Source organism: Oryza glaberrima, chromosome 10 (assembly GCF_000147395.1).
Source record: "Oryza glaberrima chromosome 10, OglaRS2, whole genome shotgun sequence".
In the NCBI taxonomy this organism is placed as follows: Eukaryota; Viridiplantae; Streptophyta; class Magnoliopsida; order Poales; family Poaceae; genus Oryza; species Oryza glaberrima.
In genome coordinates this window covers 3,097,840-3,122,985 of record NC_068335.1, presented here as the reverse complement: position 1 = coordinate 3,122,985, position 25,146 = coordinate 3,097,840, and the positions used below count along the sequence as shown (strand labels likewise).

General features: G+C 43.9%; 2 protein-coding genes across 2 annotated transcripts; one reads left to right on the top strand and one right to left on the bottom strand.

Moving 5' to 3' along the window:
• The first annotated feature begins 4,241 nt into the window (after positions 1-4,241).
• LOC127785663 (uncharacterized) lies at positions 4,242-7,503 on the top strand. Its single transcript, XM_052313057.1, has 2 exons — positions 4,242-6,472; positions 6,713-7,503. Exon 1 carries the CDS (start codon positions 4,478-4,480, stop codon positions 6,443-6,445), a length of 1,968 nt encoding a protein of 655 aa, XP_052169017.1. The 5' UTR covers positions 4,242-4,477; the 3' UTR covers positions 6,446-6,472; positions 6,713-7,503.
• A 100-nt stretch (positions 7,504-7,603) lies between these two features.
• Positions 7,604-8,656, bottom strand: LOC127785666 (probable non-specific lipid-transfer protein AKCS9). Its single transcript, XM_052313060.1, has 2 exons — positions 8,299-8,656; positions 7,604-7,859 (listed from the first exon to the last, which is right to left on the bottom strand). The coding sequence occupies exons 1-2, from the start codon at positions 8,612-8,614 to the stop codon at positions 7,846-7,848; spliced, it is 330 nt and encodes a 109-aa protein (XP_052169020.1). The 5' UTR covers positions 8,615-8,656; the 3' UTR covers positions 7,604-7,845.
• Positions 8,657-25,146: the final 16,490 nt, after the last annotated feature.

The following is a 25,146-nucleotide window of genomic DNA, read 5'->3' as shown; positions in this document are numbered from 1 at the left end:
ATGCTGGCAGAGCCGTCCAATCTCCAACCACACGCACACGCAATTCCTGCTTCAAAGAGAGTCAAAGAGAGAAAGGCTACAGTTTTCTCTCCCATGTCATTTTTCTCTTCAAACAAAGTTTTCTCTCAAATTATTTATCCGATCTATAATCTGATTACACCATTGTGTTTGTTACAATTAAATCTTCACAACAAGATCTTACATGATTATATTACGATGAAAAAATATTTATATTTGTAAATTACTTAAAAGTAACTTAAAACAAAATGTAAGTAACTTTGTCACGACATTAGAAGTAAATTCGTTGTAGGGATAAAAATATGACTTTATCTAGAAATTAAATTTAATCAGCACAGATCAACACACGTAAGTTTAACAATTTTTAAAAGTAACTTCAATGTTAATTGGAAGTAACTTTTGCATGGTTCAAGTTGAAAGGAGATGCTAGATGGAGTACAAACTAGCTACCACTAGCTGTGTAGTTACGTCCAATGAAAAAAAATGTATTAATTAGAGTTACTTTCTTTTTGTTATAAGTTACTTCTATAATATATGTAAATTACTTTTAGGCTTTATTGAATTACTTTTATATGTCTAAGAAGTAATTTAGTAAAATCTAAAAGTAATTTAGATATATTATAAAAGTAATTTATTATTTTTCATCAAAATATAATTATGTGAGATCTTGTTATAAAGATTTAATTGTTATGAACACAACGGTGTAATCGGATCGTAGATCGGATAAGTAGTTTAAGAGAAAATTGTATTTGAAGTATAGGTGGATAGTGCCTCTTATAGATTGAGTGGTAGCTACCACTTGTTGTGTAGTCACGTCCTATTTTATACTCCCTCCGTATTTTAATGTATGATGCTGTTAACTTTTTGACAAACGTTTGACCTTTCGTCTTATTAAAAAAATTATATAATTATTATTTATTTTATTGTGACTTGATTTATCATCAAGATGACATAAGTATTTTTATATTTGCATAAAAAATTTGAATAAGACGAATGGTCAAACGTTGATTAAAAAGTCAACGGCGTCATAAATTAAATTACGGAGGGAGTACTACCTTGAAAAGCAATATGCGTTTTTGAGATTAATAACGCCTTCTAAGAAAAACATCATATTCAATTCATGGAATATTGATATGAAATATTGCGCATATTATTATTTGATACTAACTAAATCGAGGTAAAATACACTGCTTAACCAAAAACTACTCTATCGGATTGCAAAACACATTTTGGGATATACTTCGTTTATTTTTTTTAAGGAAACTTTGAACACAAAATGTATTTTTAAATACTTGGTTTGGCTGCTTGAATATCATGTGTAGATGTCTCAAAAGGTACTTTCAATTTCATAATTTTATTTTTAGTTTTTTTTCAAATATTAGAATAAAAATGCACAAATGTGTAAAGTGAATATATACATAATGTTAGTGCTATGAAACACATTTATAGTCATTATGATGTATTTACTACGACTCCATGGTAACACAATTACAGTGACAGAATGACGATATTAACGCTCAGGTGACCACTACTCCATTATTCCTGTGGTATTAAGGCCTCTTTGTTTAGGCTTATAAGCCAACTTATAAGTCGAAAAGTCTAAGCGAAAACAAACAAACGGCTTTTTCATTTGGCTTTTTTGAAGCCATAAGCCACTCTAACACTATTAAGCCAAAAGCTAGGTTGGAGAAGCTTTTTTGGTTTATATGAGATAGATGTATGACTCCACCACTAAACTTAGGACATTAAATCCACTGGCTTATAAATCATATAAGCCAATAAGCTGACTTAAAAGTTTAGGCCAATAAGCCTAAGCCTAAATAAAGAGAGCCTAAATTCTATTATTCCTGCAAGTGCGATGCACAAAAAGCTGAGGACAAGAATTGGTGGCCTGGGAATTTTTCCCTCCTTTTTTTCCACACCAGCTGGCCCTCGGAGATTATTATCACTTTTTCCAGCTGGCTCTCCAAAGTAAAGCGGATTTTTTGCTGTGTTTAACCAATTTGTTATTGGCTTAATGCTAGGCTTCACTTCTACTTTGTGTGTTGGCAAATTGGTACTGGCAGATTCTTCTTTTAGTCACCACGTGCATGTGCTAGTACTATATACTGAGTGAAACTCTATGCGTTGCAACGGCAATTTAATCAATTATTATGATAACAGTAAGTATATATTGATGGTATTAATTTCCAAGGTATGATATGATCGATTGCCCTGAAAATAACAGAAAAATAATTTATACTTTATATAAAGTTATAATCTACTAAGCCTAAAACTCGACATACAACCATATCACATCATTATTTACTATCTGGTAATAGTTACATAGTTAACCTCATGCAAACATACAACACCATCTATAATTTATTTAATTCTACAAATCAACATGCAAGCATATTCCATTATCACCCCTCACACCATTTGCACAATATTTTAACAAATTAATATATTATTTTTATAATATTTAATATATTTATCAATATGTAAAAAAAATATATTAAGAATTAGTTAGTAATTCCCGCGTCAAAGCGTGAGAAGCTTAGAGTTCAGCACCTGGTATGCCTGCAGCATGGTTGGATTGGCGTGTTTGTGTGACTCACGTCTCTCTCCTGACATAACTATACATTGATAAAGACTAGGGAATCATTAGTTATAAATGATTGCGATATGGCCTCTGTCAGATTGTGTACGTGAGCCTCTCGATCTTGGATGGAAGATCAAATGCATGTGGGGTGTTATTTATTGACATATAAGAAACGTGCAAGTTAATTAATTGGATTAGTGGTTTCTCCAAGCTTAATGATGCATCGAAAATAGTTTCTTTTCAGAACTAAAAATTTGTTTGTTCAACTCCTCTTTGGTTGAGATGATAACATCAGTAGTAGTAGATGAGAACAGGACATGGCAGCTGACAAATCGGATCAAACTAGATCAGACTATTAAGAATTGGTCACATTTAAAAAAAAAGATTTGGCCAGTTCATTTTGTTGATTCTATCAATTCTGAGGCTCCGTTCATTTATTATGAGATTCAGATTCTACATCAATTTTCGTTAGCATGCTTTTAAAACAGCTAAATGATGCTAAACAACTAAACTTCCTATGTAGAAAAATTACTTAGACAAGTAAATCCATTTTTCAAGTTAATAGTAATTAAAACTCAATTAATCATAAGCTAATTTTTTTTCGTGTGCACTTACTTCATATTAACCATCATCCATCTCAAACGGGACCAATAATATATATTGATCAAATATATGGTAAAAAAAGAATCATCTCCTATTCAGAATAAGGTAAAAATAATGGGCATATTCCTTGTGCCATAAGACCATATAGAGCTAGTCATATGTAATATAGTGACATGCATGTTTGGCCATTTTTAGGGAGATATCCGGTTGATGCTCTTATGCTCCTACTAGGGGACAACTTTGTGCTCCCCACCATGAGGAACTATAGGCTCTATATATTATGCATCAATCCAAAACCGCGAAAGAAAATTTTTGCCAAAACAGAAAGCCCCTGGCTCTTGCAACCGATAATTTTTTCTCCAAAGCCATGAAATTCCTTAGCATGGATAAATGTGTCCCCTTTTAGTTATCTCGTGGTGTAACTTGTTTTAAGACCGCTATATTTGATACATATCGTACTATAAAGGCTATGTTTGGAAGGAGTTTTTACTATCTACTGTTTTTTTTTTTCAAAATCTTTAGCTCCTTAAACGATGTTTAAGATTTTTACTCAAATTATGAGAATATATGGTTGTATCATAAAAACACACACTAAAAAGCCATAACCATGGAAACCCATAATTTCCAAAATCTCATTGGCCACACCCCAATTATTCCTTGTTACTAGAATTTATCAGTTTCCAGAACAGGACCAAATACAGTTGTACATTCCCCCTGGATAACTACAATCCAAACCCAAAAAGAAAAATAAAACAAACAACTGTCACCAGAAATATTAAAAAAATAAAAAAGTACTAGCTCATATTCATGGTCAACGAGTCAACGGTCGTAATCCCCCTCGCCGAAGAAAACAATATAATAATAAAAAAATGAAAAAAGAAGGATCATACTCCAAAGAAGGGGTACTTTGCAACCGGCCCGAATCGGACGGCCAGGATAACGCCCATCCTATCTTCCGGGAATCTCCAGAGAAACCACGGCGAAAACAAGAACAGCAAACACACGCGGCTAACGACACGGTCACCGCCCGTGGGCCCCACCTCCCCTCTCCCCTCTCTCTTCTCCACTCGACTCGACTCGACGACCCACCTCTCCACCAACTCGCAACTCCACCAAGCAAACCAAAAACCCCAAATCCCCCACCCCGAATTCGGAATTCCCCCCCAAATCCCTCGCCGCCCGCCGATTCAGCCCCGCGGAGACGCGATTCTCGAAGGAATTCTGGTTCCCGGAGGCGGAGCAGGCGGAGAATCGTTTGGTTTTTCTTTTGGGATGGGGGAGGGGGTGAAGGCGATGCTGGCGCGGCCGATCCAGCTGGCCGACGAGGTCGCCAAGCAGTGCGGCGCGGCGCGGTGCTTCCGCGCGGAGTGCGGCGAGCTCAAGGCGCGGGCGGACAAGCTCGCGGCGCTGCTCCGACAGGCGGCGCGCGCCGACCTGTACGACCGCCCCGCCGCGCGCATCATGGCCGGGGCGCAGCAGGCGCTCCTCAAGGCCTCCTCCCTCGCCGCGCGCTGCGCCAGCGGCCACCCGCGCCTCAGGCGGCTCTTCACGCTCAGCCCCGCCGCGGGGTTCCCCCGCACCGTCGCCCTCCTCGACACCGCGCTCGAGGACGTCGCGTGGCTGCTGCGCATCTCCTCGCCTCGCTCCGGTGGTGGTGGTGGCGGCGACGACGACGGGGACGGCGACGACGGCGACCTGAGGGGGCTCCCCAACATCGCGCAGAACGAGCCCATACTGTTCCTCATCTGGGACCACGTCGCGCGCCTCCACACCGGCGGGCTCGCCGCGCGCGCCGACTCCGCCGCCAACCTCGCCTCCCTCGCCCGCGACAGCCAGCACTTCGCCAAGCTCATCATCGAGGAGGACGGCGTGCCGCCGCTGCTTAGGCTGCTCAAGGAAGGCACCGACGACGGCCAGGAGGCCGCCGCCCGCGCGCTCGGCTTGCTCGGCTGCGACGACGAGAGCATCGATAAGCTCGTCCAGGCCGGGGTGTGCTCCGTCTTCGCCGCGGCGCTCAAGGATCCACCCATGCGCGTGCAGGCTGCCGTTGCCGATGCCATTGGTACTCTCGCTGACCGGAGCGCTACGTGCCAGGAGCTCTTTGCGCAGAACAACGCCGTCCGCTATCTCGTCGGTCACCTCGCCTCAGGGACCATCCAGGAGCACAGCAGGTACTCCGTCGGCTCCAGCAGCTCCAAGAACTGCGCTGCTGCACCTCAGCACATGACGTCGCTACACTCTGTCGTGCTTGCCAAGACGCTCAGCATGCGCCACGGTGGTGACCGTGGCACCTCCTCCTCCACCGATGAGCCCCCAAGGGTGTCCAATGAGCAAGACACGAAAAGGAATCAGATGCAGTCGGTCGTGCAATCCGCGATGGCTGCTAAGACTAAGACGAATGGGTCGTTGGTTCCACCCTTCAGGCCACAGCTGGGCACGAGTGGTTCTAGTGGCCGTGGTGCTGTCCGGGAGGTGGAGGATCCGGAGACCAAGGCACGGCTAAAGGCCATGGCAGCGAGAGCTCTGTGGAAGCTTGCCCGCAGTCATCTAGGTGTCTGCAAGAGCATTACTGATTCGCGTGCACTGCTCTGCTTCGCGGTGCTTCTTGAGAAGGGTGATGGTGGCATGGGTACTAGCGTACAGTACTTCTCAGCAATGGCAATCATGGAAATTTCCCGTGTCGCTGAGCACAGCCTTGCCCTGCGACAGTCGGCTTTCAAGCCTAGCTCTCCAGCAGCCAAGGCTGTCGTCGACCAGCTGCTTCACATTGTCAGCAAGGGAGACTACGATGATCTCTTGCTCCCTTGCATTACTGCCCTTGGCTGCCTTGCACGCACTTTCACAGCGAGTGAGAACCGCGTCATCGCTCCCCTTGTGGAGCTGCTCGATGAGCGTGAGCCACCAGTCATTAAGGAGGCCGTGCTTGCGCTCACCAAGTTCGCATGCAATGAAAACCACCTGCATGTAAACCACTGCAAGGCCATCGTGGACAGCGGTGGTGCTCGCCACCTTGTCCAGCTGGTGTATCTCGGTGATGAGGTGCAGATAGAGGCACTGATACTGCTCTGTTTCATTGCATTGCACGTGCCAGAAAGTGAGGAGCTGGCTCAAGCTGGTGTGCTTGCTGTGCTTCTCTGGGCATCAAAACAGGCTCACATGATACAGGACATGCGTGTCGATGCACTACTTCCAGATGCCAAGGGAAGGCTGGAACTCTTCCAGTCCAGAGCCTCCAGGTGATTTTGGCAGCAAGACCAGCAGACATGGGTTAGTAATTTCTTTGCTGCAATGTGTAATTAGAGTAGATTTTTTTTTTCTGTTGTTCATCATTGTTCTATCGGAGTTTTGTTCTCCGTAGGTTGTACAAATCTCTAGCAATCAATCTGTCAGTAAAATTGGTTGGGATTATTGAATTGTAATTCAAGAGGCATTTTAAACAGATTATATGTGTACCTGTAAAGTTGGCCAAAAATTTAGCTGATTGTTTTTCTTGTTACTTCTGTCTAGTTGGATTGCAAGAGTGGGATTCTGAAGCTTTGGTTCCTGACCAGGCTATTTATAACTTTTAAGCAATTTCACATTATTCAGCTTCAAAAACAAAACAATAAATTTCACAAAACTACATATACTATGATTAAACTATCATGAAACTACAGATTTAACTCGGTGTATCACAAAACTACACATTTAATACCAAATTTATCACAAAACTACACATTTAAAATGAAGTGTCACAAAACTACATGTTTAGTAACTAAATTATCATAAAACTATAGGCTTAGAACCAATTTAGTAACAAAATAATAATGTGTATAGCTCCAACATAACAACGGTTCTAGGGATTTAAACTCTAAAAGCTGTAGTTTTGTGATAACTTCAATATTAAATATTCAGTTTTGTGATGTTAACCTTAAATCTGTAGTTTTGTGATAAATTTTGTGCTAAATATGTAGTTTTGTGACAGAACACCTTAAATCTATAGTTTCGCGATAGTTTGGTCAAAATGCCTGTAGTTTTGGGAAATTTACTCAAAATCAAGACACTAGCATATAAGTCAACTGCTCATCTACAATTTTTAGAAGCATGGGAACTCCAAGAAAATTGTTTTAAGAAGGATCTTGCATATCATGGTGCCCTACATATTGCGTATGAAAATTAATTTTGATTGTTTTGTATTGGCAGATGCAGATTGCTGAATATGTGATTGATTTTAATGTTGCAGAGCATCCCTAGATTGTTTTTATATATTGCTACTTTGTTATTTTTCAAACTTATCCTACTCATATTTGGAGTTTGGACATTTCTTCATCGTTCACCCTGTCCAATATGTCTAGATATTTATTTATGCTTTTAGCAATGTGCTATATTAGCATTTATCAGACGAAGGAACAGGGCACATCAACAAACAGTTGATAGCTGGGTCAATACTCAATACAACATGTGATTTAAAATACTCTTGCATTTTCAGTGTATATAGACAACCATCATTGATACATATTTTGTTATCACAACATGCTGAAGGTTGACGTACAATCTGTGTACTCTAAAAGTTGACCAACATTATTTACTTATATCAGCCGTGCAACTGCTAGGCGCCTTGCTTTTGTCAGCCAACTTCACCAAGTCAATCAGTTCTTGTTTTAGACCTTGGATCCTGTAATAAATCGTAGGCCTAATAAGTACAATTGTTATTCTTATAAACAAAAGTAATAATAACATCAACAAATGGCATTGACAATAATGTAGTTCTCTTTTGTTTCTTCTTCTATTGGCACTAGTATAGTGGGTTTTTCGTTTTATTTTTGTTTTACATTTTTTGAAAATGACAGTTGTACTTTTGATATTGCTGGATAGAACTTCTCTTCTGCTATTCAAGCGTCATGTTTGTCCTATTCTCTCCTTATCTATATAATGTTGACAAGAGCACCACCATATGTACAAACATCAAAGTTTCCCATACCAGATGACACCAACTTACCCAGCTGACACCGACACCTGGGCCCCACTGGAAGTCGCAATCCAGAGGAGCCGGCGTGTTATTGTCAGTTCTTACCCAGGTGATCAGTGTGGCCAATCAAGTGAAGCCTGCTCACCTCCGCAGTTCCCGGGGATGGCGATGCCACACTGCTTGGTGACATAGAACACCTTATCCATGCTGATGTTGCCCCTGACGCCTGGGCTGCCCAGGTAGGTGCAGACGCAGGGCACGTTGACGCCCTTCATGGAGGTGCAGCAGTCAGGTGATGGCTGCAGCTTCGGCCCGTCCTTCTCAACGAACTTGTAGCAGGTTGTCTTCAGCACCTCGACATCGTTCTGGCATTCTGTACCTGCCGCTGCTGCTGCAGTGGTGAACACTGCCAGGAGGAAGATCAGCAGTGCAGCCAGGCTAGAAGACTTGAGCTGAGACATCCTGGTATGTGTTGTTCTTTCTGATATCTTGAACTTCTCTGATTAAAACTTGGAAACTTTTGATTTGTGCAATGCAAATATTTATAGAGCTTTTGGTGCCTGAGGTTGTCATGCTCCATTCTTGCTTGGGCTAGTTGAGCATTTCGTCCTGAACTGGTAACCATAGAAATGCAATGCTTGTGACTTGTGAGGTGAATGGTTCATGGCTACGTGTTTGATTTAGCCTGTGCAGCAGATGCAAATGCAATCGGTGTGATAATTTGTTGAAACGAGAGCATGCGGTTTAGATCTTGTTGGGCGATGTGATCTACTGGGCCGGGCCCAGTTCTGCTTTCCTAAAGCCCATCCGTGACTGTTTGATATGAAATTGCATTGGTATAAGTTCACTTTGGGTCCCTCTATTTGTCGCCTACTCCGATTTTCGTCCCCTGGTCGCAAAACCGGGTACGATGGGTTCCCCAACTTAACAAAACCGTTTAAATAAGGTCCTTCGGCGGTATTGTGTTCGGTTTTGGCTGAGGTGGTGCCTACGTGGCTCCTTTTGACCAGGTCTTCGTCCAACGTGTCGTTGATGTGGCGCTTATGTGGCAATTAGATGAAAAAATAATAAAACATGTGGGACCCACGTATCAGTTTCGCACACAAATAATAAAAAAATGGGTGGGCCCATGTGGACCCACACATCATCCTCACCACCATCTCTCTATCCCCCTCTCTCTCTATCCTCTCTATCCATCTCTCTCTCCAACCGACGGAGTGGAGTGGGCGGCGGGCGGAGTGGGCGACGGCAGAGCAGAGGGGCAGAGGAAGAGAGGGGCGGAGACGAGGGGTGAAGCGGCGCGTCGTGGGTGGAGCAGCCGGCCGATGGGGGAGAAGTCACAGCGCGGCGGTGGCCGGAGGGGCGCGGGGCGCCGACCGTTGGGAGCAGAGGAGCCGCCCGTGGCCTGTGGCCGTCTGCGGGTGCGTGCTGGCGTCCACCTTGATGTTGGTGTTGCCGTTGGCGACGAGGCCATCGACCAAGGTCTTGAGGTCGCCCTGCGCGTCACCGGCGACGTAAGCGGAGCGGGCAGAGGCGCCGCGCTCGGCTTCGACCTCCATGAGCTTAGAGAAGACGCCAACCATGGCCGCCGTGTTGTACGTGCAGGCCTCCGTCTGTAGGTACGCCCCCGGTGGTCGGTGAACACGTCGTTGCCGTTGGGCCCGCCGACGACGGTGCTGTCGAGGTCGTGCGACTTCTCCCCCTGCCGCGCTGTGGGATGAAAGCATACTGCTCGGCAACTACTGGACTACCTGGTGAAATAGCTCTTCAAATCTACAAACAAAATTACGGAAAATTACAGACATGTGAATCAATGACAAGTTGTTCATTATACTTTTGCAAATTGCAATGTTTTCACTTGTCATTTGTCAAATACTCAACAAATGTTACATTTTTATGATGCCAAAGCCTTTCCTTTCCCCTTTCTATCCATTTGTGCTGAATCGGGCTAGTTGCTTTGCTGCCTTGCCCTTGCTGACTTGTTGGTGTTGCTGCCTGCTCGGCTTAGAGCTGGGCTGCTGCACGCAGGCGCACAGCCGTGCAGGCCAGGTGGCACCGCGGCACTAGGAGCGGGCAAGCACCGCCGCGCCGGCCTGCAGTCTGCAGAGGCTCGCCACCTAGCCTGGACGCTGCATCTACACTGTTCATGGCTTCACTCAATTCGACGCGATTGGGATTTTGGAATGGGGAATTTTCGACCAACGGCCGGCGTTGTGGGCCGCGCCACCGGGGGCGGGGAGCAGTGGCGGTGGTGGGGACGAGTGCAGCTTCAAGATCCTGCTCATCAGGGACTTCGGTGTCGGCAAGAGCCGCCCTCCCTGCTTCGTCGGCTGGAGAGAGAAAAGAGGGAGAGAGAGAGGATAGAGAGAGAGGGGGATAGAGAGAAGAGGTAGTGAGCATGACGTGTGGGTCCACATGCCGCCCATAATTTTTTTTTGTTATTTGTGTGTGAAACTGACAGGTGGGTCCCACGTGTTTTATTATTTTTTCGAATCTAATTGCCACATAAACACCACATCAACGACACTTTGGACAAAGACCTAGTCAAAAGGAGCCACGTAGGTGCCACCTCAGCCAAAACTGGACTAAATACTGCCGAGGGACCTCATTTAAACGGTTTCGTAAGTTGGGGGACCCATCGTATCCGGTTTTGTGACGAGGGGATGAAAATCGGACTGGGCGACAAATAGAGGGACCCAAAGTGAACTTATTTCAATTGCATTTGGAGGAATGTAACTGGACTCCTTTGTTATCTAATGCTCAAGTGCAACTGCTGGCTGTCCCTCTGCATGTTGTGGCTGAACTGAACATTTAGCCTGCAATCAAATTGGATTTTCTTTTTACGCATGTGTTCCTTGATTATATATATATGGGGCGTCGGAATAGCAAATGTATATCTGCTGATAATCTTTCAGTTGTGACCACAGAATGGTTAAAATTGTTGAGAAACCAGTCGATTCTACTGATTAGCACACAAGCAAACCAAACACAGAGTTGTGGGACACAAAATGTATAAGCGAGTAGAAGCTTTATTTCTTCTGGATTTGAGTACAAGCTACAAGAGGAGAAGCAGGAGACCGAAGATCGGTTGTCCTCGCCTTGGACCTTCTGGGCCCTATTTATAGGCGGAGGAGGGTGGAGGCTTACGTCGTAAGCCTTGGACCTTCTGGCTTGCGTCGTAAGCCGGCTTACGCCGTAAGCTGGCTTCTCCTGTAAGCTGGCTTCCTCTGTAAGCTGGCTTGTGCCATAAGCTGGCTTCCTCTTTAAGCTGGCTTCTAGCGTAAGCTTTCTTCTGTAGTAAGCTTCCCACTCATAATTTAATTCGTCCACAATAAGATAGGTTTCATAACACTCCCCCTTGGACGAATTTGAATTATGCGCATGCCTCATAAAAACTCCTCCCAAAAACCCAGTGGGAAAAAATGGTAGAAGAAAAGAGTACATGGCACTTTGAATATTGTGTTGCACCTGTTGCCTCGTTAAAAACCTTGCGTGAGAAAAACCCAATGGAAAAAAAAACTCACCAAGGGAAAAAGAGTACAACAGTTGATCAAGTCTTCAAGACTTGTTTGTGATTCTTCAGGATCACAATCATGGGCTATTCTCTTAATTGTTTGCTCCCTCTGATCCTTGCAATTCACTAAGTTATCTCATGCCAATGCCACGAACACATCTATGAAAACTTGATGCTGGCAGAGACTTTGTAAATAAATCTGCGAGATTTTCGCATGACTTAGTTTGCAGGACATTTTTTTCCCTGCTCTTCTGGAGCTCATGGGGATAAAAGAATTTGAGAGCAATATGCTTTGTGAAATTGCTTTTCACATAGCCCATATGTATTTGTGCAACACAAGTAGCATTATCCTCATAGATGATGGTGGGGGTGTTATCAATGTTTAGGCCACATGACTTCTGGATGTGACCGATCATCCGCCTAAGCCCCACACATTCTCGTGTGGCCTCATATAGAGCAATTATTTCTGAGTGGTTGGTTGACGTTGCAACTAGGGTCTACTTTACAGACCGCTAGGAAATGGCAGTATTACCACAAAGAAATACAAACCCAGTCTGGGATCTGGCATTACGAGGATCCGACATATAGCCAGCATCCACATATCCCACCATGGATGGATCTTGGTTCTTCGGGAACCATAACCCAAGATCTTGAGTACCTCGAAGATACTTGAGGATAGTTTTGACGCCAACCCAATGTCTTCTGGTTTGGGGTTGCACTATATCTAGCCAATAGATTAACTGCAAAAGCAATATTAGGTCTCGTGCAATTGGCTAGATACATTAGTGCTCCAATGGCGCTTAAGTAGGGAACTTCAGGTTTAAATGGGTCCTTATCTGCTTCCAGGGATCAGACCACCATGGGGGTTTTCAATGGATGACATTTATCCATATTGAACTTACCAAGGACCCTCTTGGTATAGGTAGACTGGTGCATAAACACTCCTTCAGGGAGGTGCTTGAGCTGCAGGCCCAAGCAGAACTTGGTTTTCCCCAAGTCCTTCATCTCAAACTCGGTCTTAAGATAAGCCATTGCTTCTTTGATGTCCTCTGTGGTGCCAATGATATTAAAATCATCGACATAGACCGAGATGATACAAAATCCATTCAGGGATTTTATAAACATACAGAGAAAATCATCATTGTTTAAGTAACCTCTCTTCAGGAGATAGTTACTTAACCGATTGAACCACATCCTTCTGGATTGCTTCAATCCGTATAATGATCGCTGCAAGCGAACACTATACATGTTGCGATTTCCTTTCGGATTCGGAATCTTGAGTCCTTTAGGGACCCTCATATAAATTTCCGAATCTAGTGACCCATACAAGTATGCGGTCACTACATCCATCAACTGCATATCCAAATTCATATTAGTTGCCATTGAGATCAAGTATCGGAACGTGATTCCACTCATCACAGGAGAGTAAGTTTCATCATAGTCAATACCGGGTCTCTGCGTGAACCCTTGTGCCACTAGCCTCGCTTTATACCTCAACACCTGGCCATGTTCATTCCTCTTCCGGAGGAAGACCCATTTGCATCCTACACGGATGACTTTTGGAGGTGTTGGGACTGCAGGCCCAAAAACCTCTCTTTTATAAAGCGAGCGCAACTCTGCCTCTATTGTTGCTTTCCATTTGTCCCAATCTGAGCGCTTCTGGCACTCAGCCATGGACTTTGGTTCTGGATCCGGATCCATTATATCAGCAATCTTTGAAGCAAAGTGTATGTCGACAATAGTGGTCTTTCTATGATGTAACTCTCCTGTATCAGCATAGTTAGTGGAAATCTCCTCATTTATTTCCTCCAGCTCATCGTGATTTCCCATAGCGACCGAGTTGGAGTGTTCCGATCTTCCAGTGCCAAGGTACGCGCGTAAAACACTGGGTACTCCATCTTCAGGATGGTGTCCTTCTGGGACCATCTCAACTTCAGGTTGAGTTGCCTCTTCTGGGGCTTTCTCAACTTTAGGTTGAGTTGCCTCTTCTGGGGCTTTCTCAACTTCAGGTTGAGCTTCTTCAAACGATTCTTTGAGTGGAACAAGTGGCTCAGGTTCTTGTCTCCGCGGACATCTCCGCGGAACCTTGTCCCGAGCACCCGAAGGTCTCCCCCTCTTCCTAGGATGGGGGGTAAGAGCAGAGTCAGTAACCTTCTAGGTTACCTCTACTCTTTCCGGCGCATTTACTGCAGGTATATGCGACCTTGTCACTCCCTTGTAATCAGTGAAGGCATCTGGCATCTTATTTGCAATATTTTGCAAATTTATGATTCTCTGAACTTCCAGTTCAGCTTCACTAGTGCGTGGATCTAAGGACTGCATCCCAGTTGCATTCCATATTACATCTCGGCATTCTTCTGGATGCCTTTCTTCCCCTAATGCTGGGAAATGGTCCTCATCAAAGATACAATCAGCGTACCAAGCCGTATGAAGATCCCCAGTCATAGGCTCAAGATACTTGATTATGGACAAAGTCTCATAACCAACGTATATCCCCAACTTCCGGTGGGGTCCTATAGAAGTACGCTGTGGTGGTGGGATTACGCAGATGGGAAATACTTGGTTCGTTTCCACGCACTAGCTGAATGGGGGATGTACTATGATATGCAGTTGGTCTGAGTTGGATTAGTGTTGTTGCATGCAACACAGCATGGCCCCAACAACTGGTTGGTAGCCTACAATCTTGCAACAGTGGCTGTGCAATCAACTTGATCCTCTTGATCCAGGACTCAGCTAGGCCATTTTGAGTGTGGACATGTGGTACTGAATATTCTACCTTAATGCCCATGGCTAAATAATAATCATCAAAAGCCTTCGACCTAAACTCACCAGCATTATCCATTCGAATGGATTGTACGCGGCTATCAGGGAAGCTAGCTTTTAGCCTGATGATTTGGGCAATTAGCTTTGGAAAAGCATGGTTCCTTGTGGACAACAGGTCCACATGGCTCCACCTGGTAGAAGCATCAATCAGTACCATGAAATACCTAAACGGGCCCGACAGGGGCTGGATAGGTCTACATATGTCACCTTGTATTCTTGCCAGGAAAACAGGTGACTCATCCCTAATCTTCAGGAGGGATGGCCTAGTGATCAACTTCCCTTTTGCACAAGCAGGGCAAATAAAATCTTCAGGATTAGGGAAGTCTTTAGTTTCAACATTGTGACCAGCAGAATTGTTGATGATTCTCCTCATCATACCCAACCCAGGATGACCCAGTCTGTCATGCCAAACTCTAAATGACTCTGGGTTTTTAAATATGGATTTCATCGCAACATATTCCTTAGTGGGTTTTATGTACGTGTAGTACAAACCCGATGGCGATGAAGGGAGCCTTTTCACCACTTGCTTTTGATATCCATCTATTTTTGTTATGAGCAGATATTCAGCATCTTGCTCAATCTCAGTTTCTATATGGAAACCGTTTGTACGGATATCTTTAAAGCTTAAGAGGGTACGCTTTGAATCAGGATACAATAGAGCATCCTTTACAAAGATATGGGTACCCATAGAGAGAACTAGAGTAGCACTTCCGGTGCCTACTATATGAGCATTGCTTCCGGCAATGGTCATAATATTTCCAGTTTTCTTAGTTAAGGTGTGGAAATATCTAGTTTCCCTTAAGATTGTGTTAGTGGTGGCACTGTCTACTAGACATATATCTTCTTCTGCCATGGGATTCCCACCCAAGTATGTTTATGGAACATAAACATAAATGAAATTAAACATGAAGTAAGTTGATTCTATTAAGGGAAACATTACAAGGACTTCATGCCCAATAAAAGACTAAGCGTGCTCTTCAGGAGCATTATTCATGACCAAAGTTCTACATGTGCTACTCATGCGGAACACTGCATATGACTGACATATAGGAGATTACTTCAGATCTCCAAATATGTCATCATCTTTTTCAAGAAGGTTGTCCCAATCATCGTCCATACGGACGTCCCCACCATCCTTAACATTGATAAGCATGTCATCATGCTTTTCAATATGAGCTTCAGGCTCAATGGTGAAGTGGGATTCATGTTGGCTCTTTTTCTCATTCATGCTTTGTTGGTAGAGCTCAACCAGGTGCTTGGGGACACGGCAGTTACGGGACCAATGCCCTCTGCCTCCACATCTATAGCAGTTATCTTGCTTTACCCCAGATGATTCACCTGTAACCTTCTTGAGTTCGCCTTTACCTCTGGGTTTACCCTTACTCTTGCCCTTGAATATGATACTTCCCTTACCTTTCCCTTTCTTTTCACCATGGCCTCTTTTACGGCCATGTGAGTTTCCAACAACATTGGTGTGTGCTTCAAGCACTGCCGTAGACCCAGTGGGTCAGGCAGAATGATTCTTTAGAAGAACCTAATTCTGCCTTTCTGCAACTAACAGGACTGAGATAAGATCAGAGTACTTCGGGTACTTTGAGTTCCTGTATTTCTGTTGCAGCACTATGTTGTTGGGATGAAAGGTAGATAAGGTTTTCTCGATCATCTCAGCGTCAGTGATCTTCAGGCCACATAAACACAACTGAGAAATGATCCTATGGAGGGCAGAGTTATACGCCGCCACAGACTTGTAGTCTTGGAAGCGTAGGGTGATCCAGTCATGTTGTGCCTGTGGGAGCACAATTGACCCTTGCTGGTCAAAGCGATCCTTCAGGGATTGCCATAATACCAGTGGATCTTTCTCGGTCATATACTCAGACTTCAGAACTGGGTGGAGATGGTAGCGCAAGAAATGCAATGCCTTTGCTTTCTTGGCCTTTGTAGACTCCACAGTGCCAACTTCGGGCAGCACAATAGTATGATCGAGACCCATGGAGTCGAGTTTAATCTCAACGTCCAATGCCCAATTGAGGTAGTTACTACCATCCAAGACAAGCTCGGCGAATTCCTTCTTTGCTATGTCTGACATGTTCTACAACATCATTAGTATTTACGACAGGTAAATACGATGTGCGGGGTCGACATAAATTGGTCATGCGTAATCTTCAGGATTACTATTGTGTGTAATCTTCAGGATTATCACACAGTTTCCCATAGAATCTTTCCTAGCAAATTAACTTAAGTAATCTTCAGGATTACAGATTGCTTGATTAAATATTATCAATCATGTTAGGAAATCAGTTTCATAACAATAAAAAAAATGTTATGAAAGTCATGCAAACAGCAAAGTAAGCATGTAAAACAAAATGAAGAGCATACATGGGCACTTCATGTATATTGTGCAGACTGTAAAAAGTAAGATAAACCATATAGTACTTTCCCCACTATGAGCCCACGCTTCATGGCGACAGAGCCGACCTTAGTGGCATCAAGGGCCCATATGGGTGATGTCCATAAAACAAAGGGCATCCATAACGACACTTCAGGGTTGTGTAGAAGGTTCGTTTGCCTCCGATATTTGGCGGCAACGGCGGCAGAGCCGTCCATTAAGTTGCCATGCCGGTGCTTTAGGCACCTACATCACCTCTAGAATTTGGGCGATAACGGCGGCAGAGCCGCCATTGTGTTAACGAATAGTGCTAAGAGGATGTACCATCTCAAGCCTTTGGACGGTAACGGCGGCAGAGCCGCCATCATGTTAACGAACGTTGCTGAGAGGATGTATCAACTCTAGCAATTGGACGATAACGGCGGGAGAGCCGCCATCATATTATCGTGTATTGCTGAGAGGATATCGGAGGATGGTACTTCAGGTACCATGTTCTTCTGCTTATTTCAACTATAGTAGAAGAATGATTTGCATATAAAGAGCAAGATGATCAGTAGAAACTGATTTCTCACCTGTTTACCTTTTTAGCTCGGAAGAGTCTCGTGCTGATAACGTGTTGAGAAACCAGTCGATTCTACTTATCAGTACACAAGCAAACCAAACACAGAGTTGTGGAACACAGAAAGTATGAGTGAGTGAAAACTTTATTTCTTCTGGATTTGAGTACAAGCTACAAGAGGAGAAGCAGGAGACCGAAGATCGGTTGTCCTCGCCTTGGACCTTCTGGGCCCTATTTATAGGCGGAGGAGGGTGGAGGCTTACGTCGTAAGCCTTGGACCTTCTGGCTTGCGTCGTAAGCCGGCTTACGCCGTAAGCTAGCTTCTCCTGTAAGCTGGCTTCCTCTGTAAGCTGACTTGTGCCGTAAGCTGGCTTCCTCTGTAAGCTGGCTTCTAGCGTAAGCTTTCTTTTGTAGTAAGCTTCTCACTCATAATTTAATTCGTCCACAATAAGATAGGTTTTATAACAAAAATATCCATATTCAGTTAATCTGCCATGCTCATTTTCTGCTGGTTGATAAGATTGGGCTGAGATCCACATATATATGGCCAGTGTGTCGAGTCCAATGGGCTAGCGCTTACTACAGGCCTTGCTTGTTTCTCCAGATTACAATCCAGGAGCTGACTTTGAATTTTGGGTTTGATTTTTGGGATACTTTTGTCACTTTTCTTGCCTAGCTCTCTTTTCATAATTGCTAATTAATACAAGTGAATAATCTTCCTAAAATTATTTTAAAAATATCTATAAAATAAAATTCAAAATTGGTTTCTTCCATTTATCTGTTGGGCGGGGTTTACAAAACCGTACGGTTATCACGTGCAATAACCTTATCAATTTTTGAAACTACGATATACCTTGCAGTTTTCGCGGTAACCGCTAAACCGTGGGGTGGCGGTAACCCCACTCCAAACGGTTTGGTGAATCCTGCTGCTGGCCCTAGAATCCTCCTGAACCATCTAGAGCTCTGTATCTGCTTGTTTCTTCTTCCTCAATTTCTCTGCCCGTGTCTGATAATGGCATCTAGCTAGAGAGAGAATTGGGTTTGATACTTGATCGATCAAGTTTGGCCTTCCTTGGTAAAGTTAGATGCCCCTAACTGATGCAAGCATGTATGTAACCACTAATTAACAAAAGAGTTACAAAAGCATTTACATTTAACTTGAGCAAAACCCAAGACAAATGAGATCATAAGTACTTCTACTAGATTTCTAAATCATAAAAATATTTTGTCCTCTTTATATTAGCAGTCAAATGTACCCTTTTCCTGCCTTCAATTTGAAAGGGCTGAAGCGTTTCGATTCATTTTCTTTCTGAATATTGGGATACTTAACTTGGAGTAATTTTACCATCTTCGAGAAGGTACTAGGAGGTTACTTTCTCATTTAACTTAAGGTTCTTTCTTGTATAGTAAAGCTTGGTGAATGAAATTTGAAAAGGCATCAATTAGGAGATGGAGGACAAAATGATGCCTTGTGCAGAGGAGATGACGAATGCCTCTCTCTCTAACCTAATGATGCTCTCTTTGCTGCAGCTGCTGGCTTGGGCAAAGCTTGCTCGCTTTGCTACCTGCTGCATGCCCTGCCTCCTTGCTCTCCGATCACCCAACCGCTCCATGCACAAACCTGCAAAACACCTCTCTCTCTAGATGTGTCCCTGTGTACTGGACCAGCCATGATGCTTGCAAGCAATGCTGCTGCTGACAAATTGGGATCACAAGGAAAAGAATTAGTATATTCTAGCTAGCTAGCTGCTGCATCAGATATTCAGAGATGGTGAGTGAATGGTATCAATGCCCTTTCAGTGTCTTGCATGGTGCGCTGCCTGCAGAAAAGGATAGCTTGTTGCTAGCAGGGCACACAATTGTAAAGGTATGCAACAACAAGGTGCTGCACATCATGCCATTTCCCTGGCATGTGGATGCTGCTAATTGCCTGACAAGAATTGGGCCAAACAGCTTTTAGCTTTCAAGGGAGAGAGATCGGTCGATCGATGAGCGTGTCAACAAACGCACTCGATCGATCATCAGATGGTCCAATTGACAGATATATGTTCAGGCAACGGTGGACATGCTGTGTGTGTCGATCGATCGTACGTCCTTCAGATCGAAATGCATGAATAATTCCTTATTCCTGTCCTAATTTCAGATGAGAGATGCTGCAGGTAACGTTAACTATGCAAGCTACTAGCTACCTGCAAATCTGCAACTTGCTGCCTTCAGAAAAGTTCAGCGAATAAGCCACTACAAAGTTCAGAGATCAAGCAGCTGACGGTGTGAGCACAATGCCTGACGTAGGATCAAGCTGGCTACGCATGTCTAGCTCATTGCTTGATACTACTCAAAATTAAACTAGCTCTACACATCAGATTCTGAGCAGTTACAAAAAAGTTCAAATCTGAATTATTACTTCAAGAACTATAGCTAGTATGTTGAACTATATATACTGTTGGTGGCAAGCATCATCAGGTCGATCTTGATGAGGATTTTGCACCCAAAAGACAGGTAGGAAAGAACAATGAGAGCAGGCATGATGCTACTTAAGCCCCCCATATCTCCTGAGAGTCATGTGAAATCAGACCAAGATCTCCCAAAGGTATAAAGTACAAACATACACACGCTCTCTCTATATACTATATAGTATATTTATGTCTGCAGTTAGTTCTTCATGCATGTGAATGTGCAATACTTGATTCCTCTCTGGCGTGTACTATATAGCCTATTATACTTGTCAAACCCTGACAAATTAAACAAATACTTATATATATATACATATATAGACAAGTACTTTTAACAACAAATTATGTAAAGTGAGCTTTATATATTTTGTCAAATTGACATGCAATGCAACATGGTCTGTCGTCAAACTGTGGTGGTATCAATGTATGTTCTCCTTTTTGCTAAAGATGTTGTCTCATCTACACGTTCCAAAAGTTGTCACGAGCAGTGTGATACACTCATGCATTCAGCTACCTAAAGATCCTTTTTCTTCTTCTTCTTCTGCTCTCTCATGAATAGATTCTTGCAGCTGCCTTATGCAAGAGAGAGTAGAAGAGTATATATGTGTAGGCATGATTCGTTATGAGTAGAAACATACGGTGGTGGCGTAGTCTGCAGTCTGCAGGCGCAAAATACCTGCTTTGTCTTGAGTGCAAGCTAGCATGCATGCTGGCATGTAGAAATGGAGAGAAAAAATGTGTAGTGCCCATGATATCTTAGGTGCTTTTGCTCACTTGTCAACCATGTCCAAGGTCACACTAGCTATTACTCCCTCCGTTCCAAAATATAAGTGATTTTGGATGGATGGGACATTTCCTAATACTACAAATCTGGATAGCGATCTCTATCCAGATTTATAGTACTAGGTCTCATCCGTTCAAAATCCCTTATATTTTAGGACGGAGGGAGTCTCATCCGTTCAAAATCCCATATATTTTGGGACAGAGGGAGTACTGTATAGACGTCGTCTTACGTACTCTCATATATGTGCATATATGGTTTTTAATAATCTTGAATATATACTGAGTTAGTCAATTTATTTAATTTTATACTAGGCATTTGTTAGATATATATTATTTTCCTCCAAGGCTTCAAAATCTTGGGATCCAATAATCACGCAAAGTATAAAATTCAATTGAATATGGCCAGTGTGAGAAATTCAAATTATAATTAATTTGAAGTTGTAACTATAACTTGAAGAAATTCAATTCATGTTAATATATTACCTCCATACATAAATATAAAGATATTTGGCTATAAACCTATTTGTAGACAGAGGTCGTATACTGTAGAACTTCTGACCAGTTCAAAAACTAATATAGATAGTGTTACCCAAGATAATGAGTTCTGTTGAGATATTGCCGAGAAAAATGATTTATAGGAATCATATTGACTGGAAAGGTTGAAAAAATGGAACTTGGATATAACATGGAAAACCCTTGCAGGAGAAAATAGACGTACTAAGGCCTAATCACTACTTTGAGAAAGTAGACATTGTAAGGAAAGGTGGGTACTTCTATGATGCATTGTCTACTTAATTCATTTCTCCCTTTCAACTTGGGCGTGTTGACTTTCAATTTGATATTTTTTTTTTCTTTCAACTTCTCGCTAATCCATTTTAGACTTAACTGGTTGTAAACTAGGACAACTTAGGGTGTGTTCGGCTGTAAGGGCTGCAGCGCTGCTGCAACCTGTATGAACAGTGAAGCAAGAAAAAAAAAAGGCAGCTGCTGGCTGCAGCCAGCTGCTACACCTGCTTGCCGTACAGGCCCTTATACAATAGCATAGGAACTAACTAAACATAAATATTTTCAACGAATTAGTTCAACTCATGTAAAAATATGTAAACTAAAAGTATATTTTAGTTCTCGTATACATTGAAATGGTATGCCATATATAATCCTCATCAAGGTCTCAAAACCCATCTAGATACAATATAATGGAGAGGAATAGATAAAAAAAACTTAGCTAGTGAAATCTATATATCAGTGTGATATAGGTGTACATGTACATGTTTTTTATTACTTTAATATACATTAAATGTTAGTATCGGTAGTGATGGTGGTTCTATCTGCAGTCACCCACTACAACTGTCATGTGGGGCCCCAAACAAAATTTGTTGGTGGATCATATTTGTCAAGCTAACCACTGGAAAATATATAGTATGAATGATTTTATAAAATGTATGTCAAGCTAACCTATAATCTTCGACTAATTTAAGTAGTATTATCTGATAATTAGATAATAGAAAATAGTCTAATATCGAAACCATCACACGAGGTCTTTTTTAAAAGGAAAAAGTATGAATTACCCCTTCAAACTATCGCGGTCGTCTGAATTACCCCTTGAACCACAAAACCGGACATTCTTCACCCCCAACTATGCAAACCGAATGAATTACCCCCCTCGACCCAATCCACGGTGGTTTTGGTCTACGTGGCAGTCCAGTCAGGAATTCTATTTATAAAATAGTTGTGGGACCCACCTGCCATACTCCTATTCTCACTCTTCCTCTCTCTCTTATCTATCTCACTCTTCCTCTCTCTCTCTCACGGGTGGCAGGCGAGGGACAGAGCAGCGGCGGCGGCGCGAGACGCGGAGACGGCGGCGGAGATGGGGCTGTGCCTCCGCCGGTGGACGGCTGCGTGGAAGGCGGCCCCCGCCGTTTCTCCCTTTCCCCTCTCCTTTTCCTGCAATATAACAATAGAGGTGGTCTGGGCAGAGAAGGCCGTGGCGGGGAGGGCCACCACCTTCGCGCGAGCGCTCTCTGCTGCTAGGAGCAGTGGCCGTCGCTGCAGGGAGGAAGAATGGACGAGAAGGCAGCTCAGTCGTGTTGTCAGCCGCTTGCTCCCCCTTCTCTTCCGCCAGGTCCGCCTTCTCCTCCACCACCGGCCGCCAGGTCTGCCTTCGCCTCCGCCACCAGCCGCCCGGGCGCCTCGCCTCCACCGCCGGCCGCCTAGTCCGCCTCTGCGTCCACCCATCACCGCCTCGAGATCCCCCTTCGCCTCACCTCAGCGGATGGGTGGATGGGCCACCATGCCGCCGCCGCGTGACGACACCACACGCCGCCACCCGGAGTACAAGCCGGTGCCGAACGCCGGCAGGGACATGGTCACAGGTCTCCCCCACGATGCACTCGTCCACCGTCCCTTAGCCTCTGCGCTCGCCGCCGCACTCGTCCACCGTCCCTCAGCCGCCGCGCCGCCGCCGCCGCCTTGCCTCGCCTCCTCAGCCACTGCTTGCATAGTTGACAGTGAGAGAAGAGAGAGAGGAAGAATGAGAGAAGAGAGAGAGAAAGAGTGAGAGGAGTATGACAGGTGGGTCCCACAACTATTTTATAAATAGTATTGCTGACTGGACTACCACATAGACCAAAACCACCGCAGATTAGGTCGAGGGGGGTAATTCGTCCGGTTTGCATAGTTGGGGGGTGAAGAATATCCGGTTTTATGGTTCAGGAGGTCATTCGGACGACCACGATAGTTCGGACGGGAGGGGGGGTAATCCGTACTTTTTCCTTTTTAAAATTCCGTTGTAACGCACGGTGCAAAGGAGAAGGCCGGCACGAACATGTAGCCATGATTGGTGATTCTGATGAGTCATGAGCGAGGAGTCCCCGTCATGTGTAGTCTCACTACATCTTGACTGGTCAGTGGTCACTACATAACCTTAACAAATGCCTTGTCCTTACTTAGGGGTACCTAATAGGCCATGCGTGCCTCTTCAATAAGATGCAGGTTTTCTAACCTTGTTGGCTGTGTTTTTGATGTTTCTATATCCTTAATTCTCTGTAGCACATAGGATCGGTATTGTTGTTGTAGTAGCTAGCTGGCATGATCATATATCTGTAGGCTCCAAATTATGCATCCAACAGTGAACAATGAAAACCTATCCCAGAAATTATGGTTTGCTACTCCTGATAATGGTGTGATCATGCCGTCAACATGTAATCTGATTCGTATACATAAATGTTGTACACTCTAGCTAGGCAGCTGCTAGAAATGTTGTTCCTCCGCTTCCAATGCAAAACATGGAATCAGATAGAATTTGAATTTGGACCGGAATGTGATATTTAATTTCCTTCTTATATATCTTAATCTAGTGATATGAAAACAGGGTTTTGTGTGGACTGAAATCTCCAAAATCAGTAAGATTTGGAGAATTTCAGTACCCTGACAGAGTGCATTCTCAATAACACCGACTACTCCCTTCATTCTATAATAAAATCATTTCCAGATACATTTTATTCTGTAACTGAAGGAGATTGAATTTTGCCTCTTTTTTCCACTGAAATTTCTCGAAATTCTTCACATACCTGTATGAAAAATTAAGACATCTATATATATTACAGGGAAAACATAAGATCTATTTAGTACGAGCAAAAATAAAAAGAAATCCCTTGGAATTCCCAAGATCTATTATATGTCACTGACGGACAAACCCTTTTTAATTCCGGTTCACAACCCCCCTATAGTCCCGGTTATGCAACCGGGACTACGAATCCGGGATTAAAAATACATATTTTTAGTCCCGGTTGAAATAACCAGGACTAAAAAAGGATCTTTAGTCCCGGTTGGAGTTACCAACCGGGACTAAAGATTTAGTCCCGGTTGGAGTTCCGAACCGGGACTAATGCTCTTTTTTCTTTTTTTTTTTTTGGTTTCCTGCTGCTTGCATGATTTCGAGCCCCACGAATCTCCACAAATCATTCGAACACCATGTATCATTCAAAAAATCCCTAAATACATCAAGCTGCATTTTCTATCCCCAAATACATCACAAATCATTCACAAAATCACAAAATCATCTCCACAAATTCATTCACACATCACATATCATATAGATCAGAAAAAGAAATCCACATCGCACAGATCGGCCGCACAGATCAGAAAAAGAAACCACATCGCACAGATCGACCGCACACATCACATAGATCAGGAAAAAACCACATCGCGGAGATCGGGCGCCGGCCGTCCGCCGCCTCGCCGGCCTCCCGCCCGGCTGCCTCGGGCTCCGCCGCCGCCTAGGGAGCGTCGCCGCCCGCTGCCAGCCGCCTATGCGGCCGGTGCCCGCCTACTGCCGCCTCGGGTTCCGCCGCCCGCCCGAGGAGCTCCGCCGCCTCGCCGGCCTCGCCGACCTCGCTGGCCGCCTGCTCGGCCGCCCGCCGCCGGCCTCGCAAGCCGCCTGCCCGGCCGCCGGCCTCGCCTACCTCGCACGC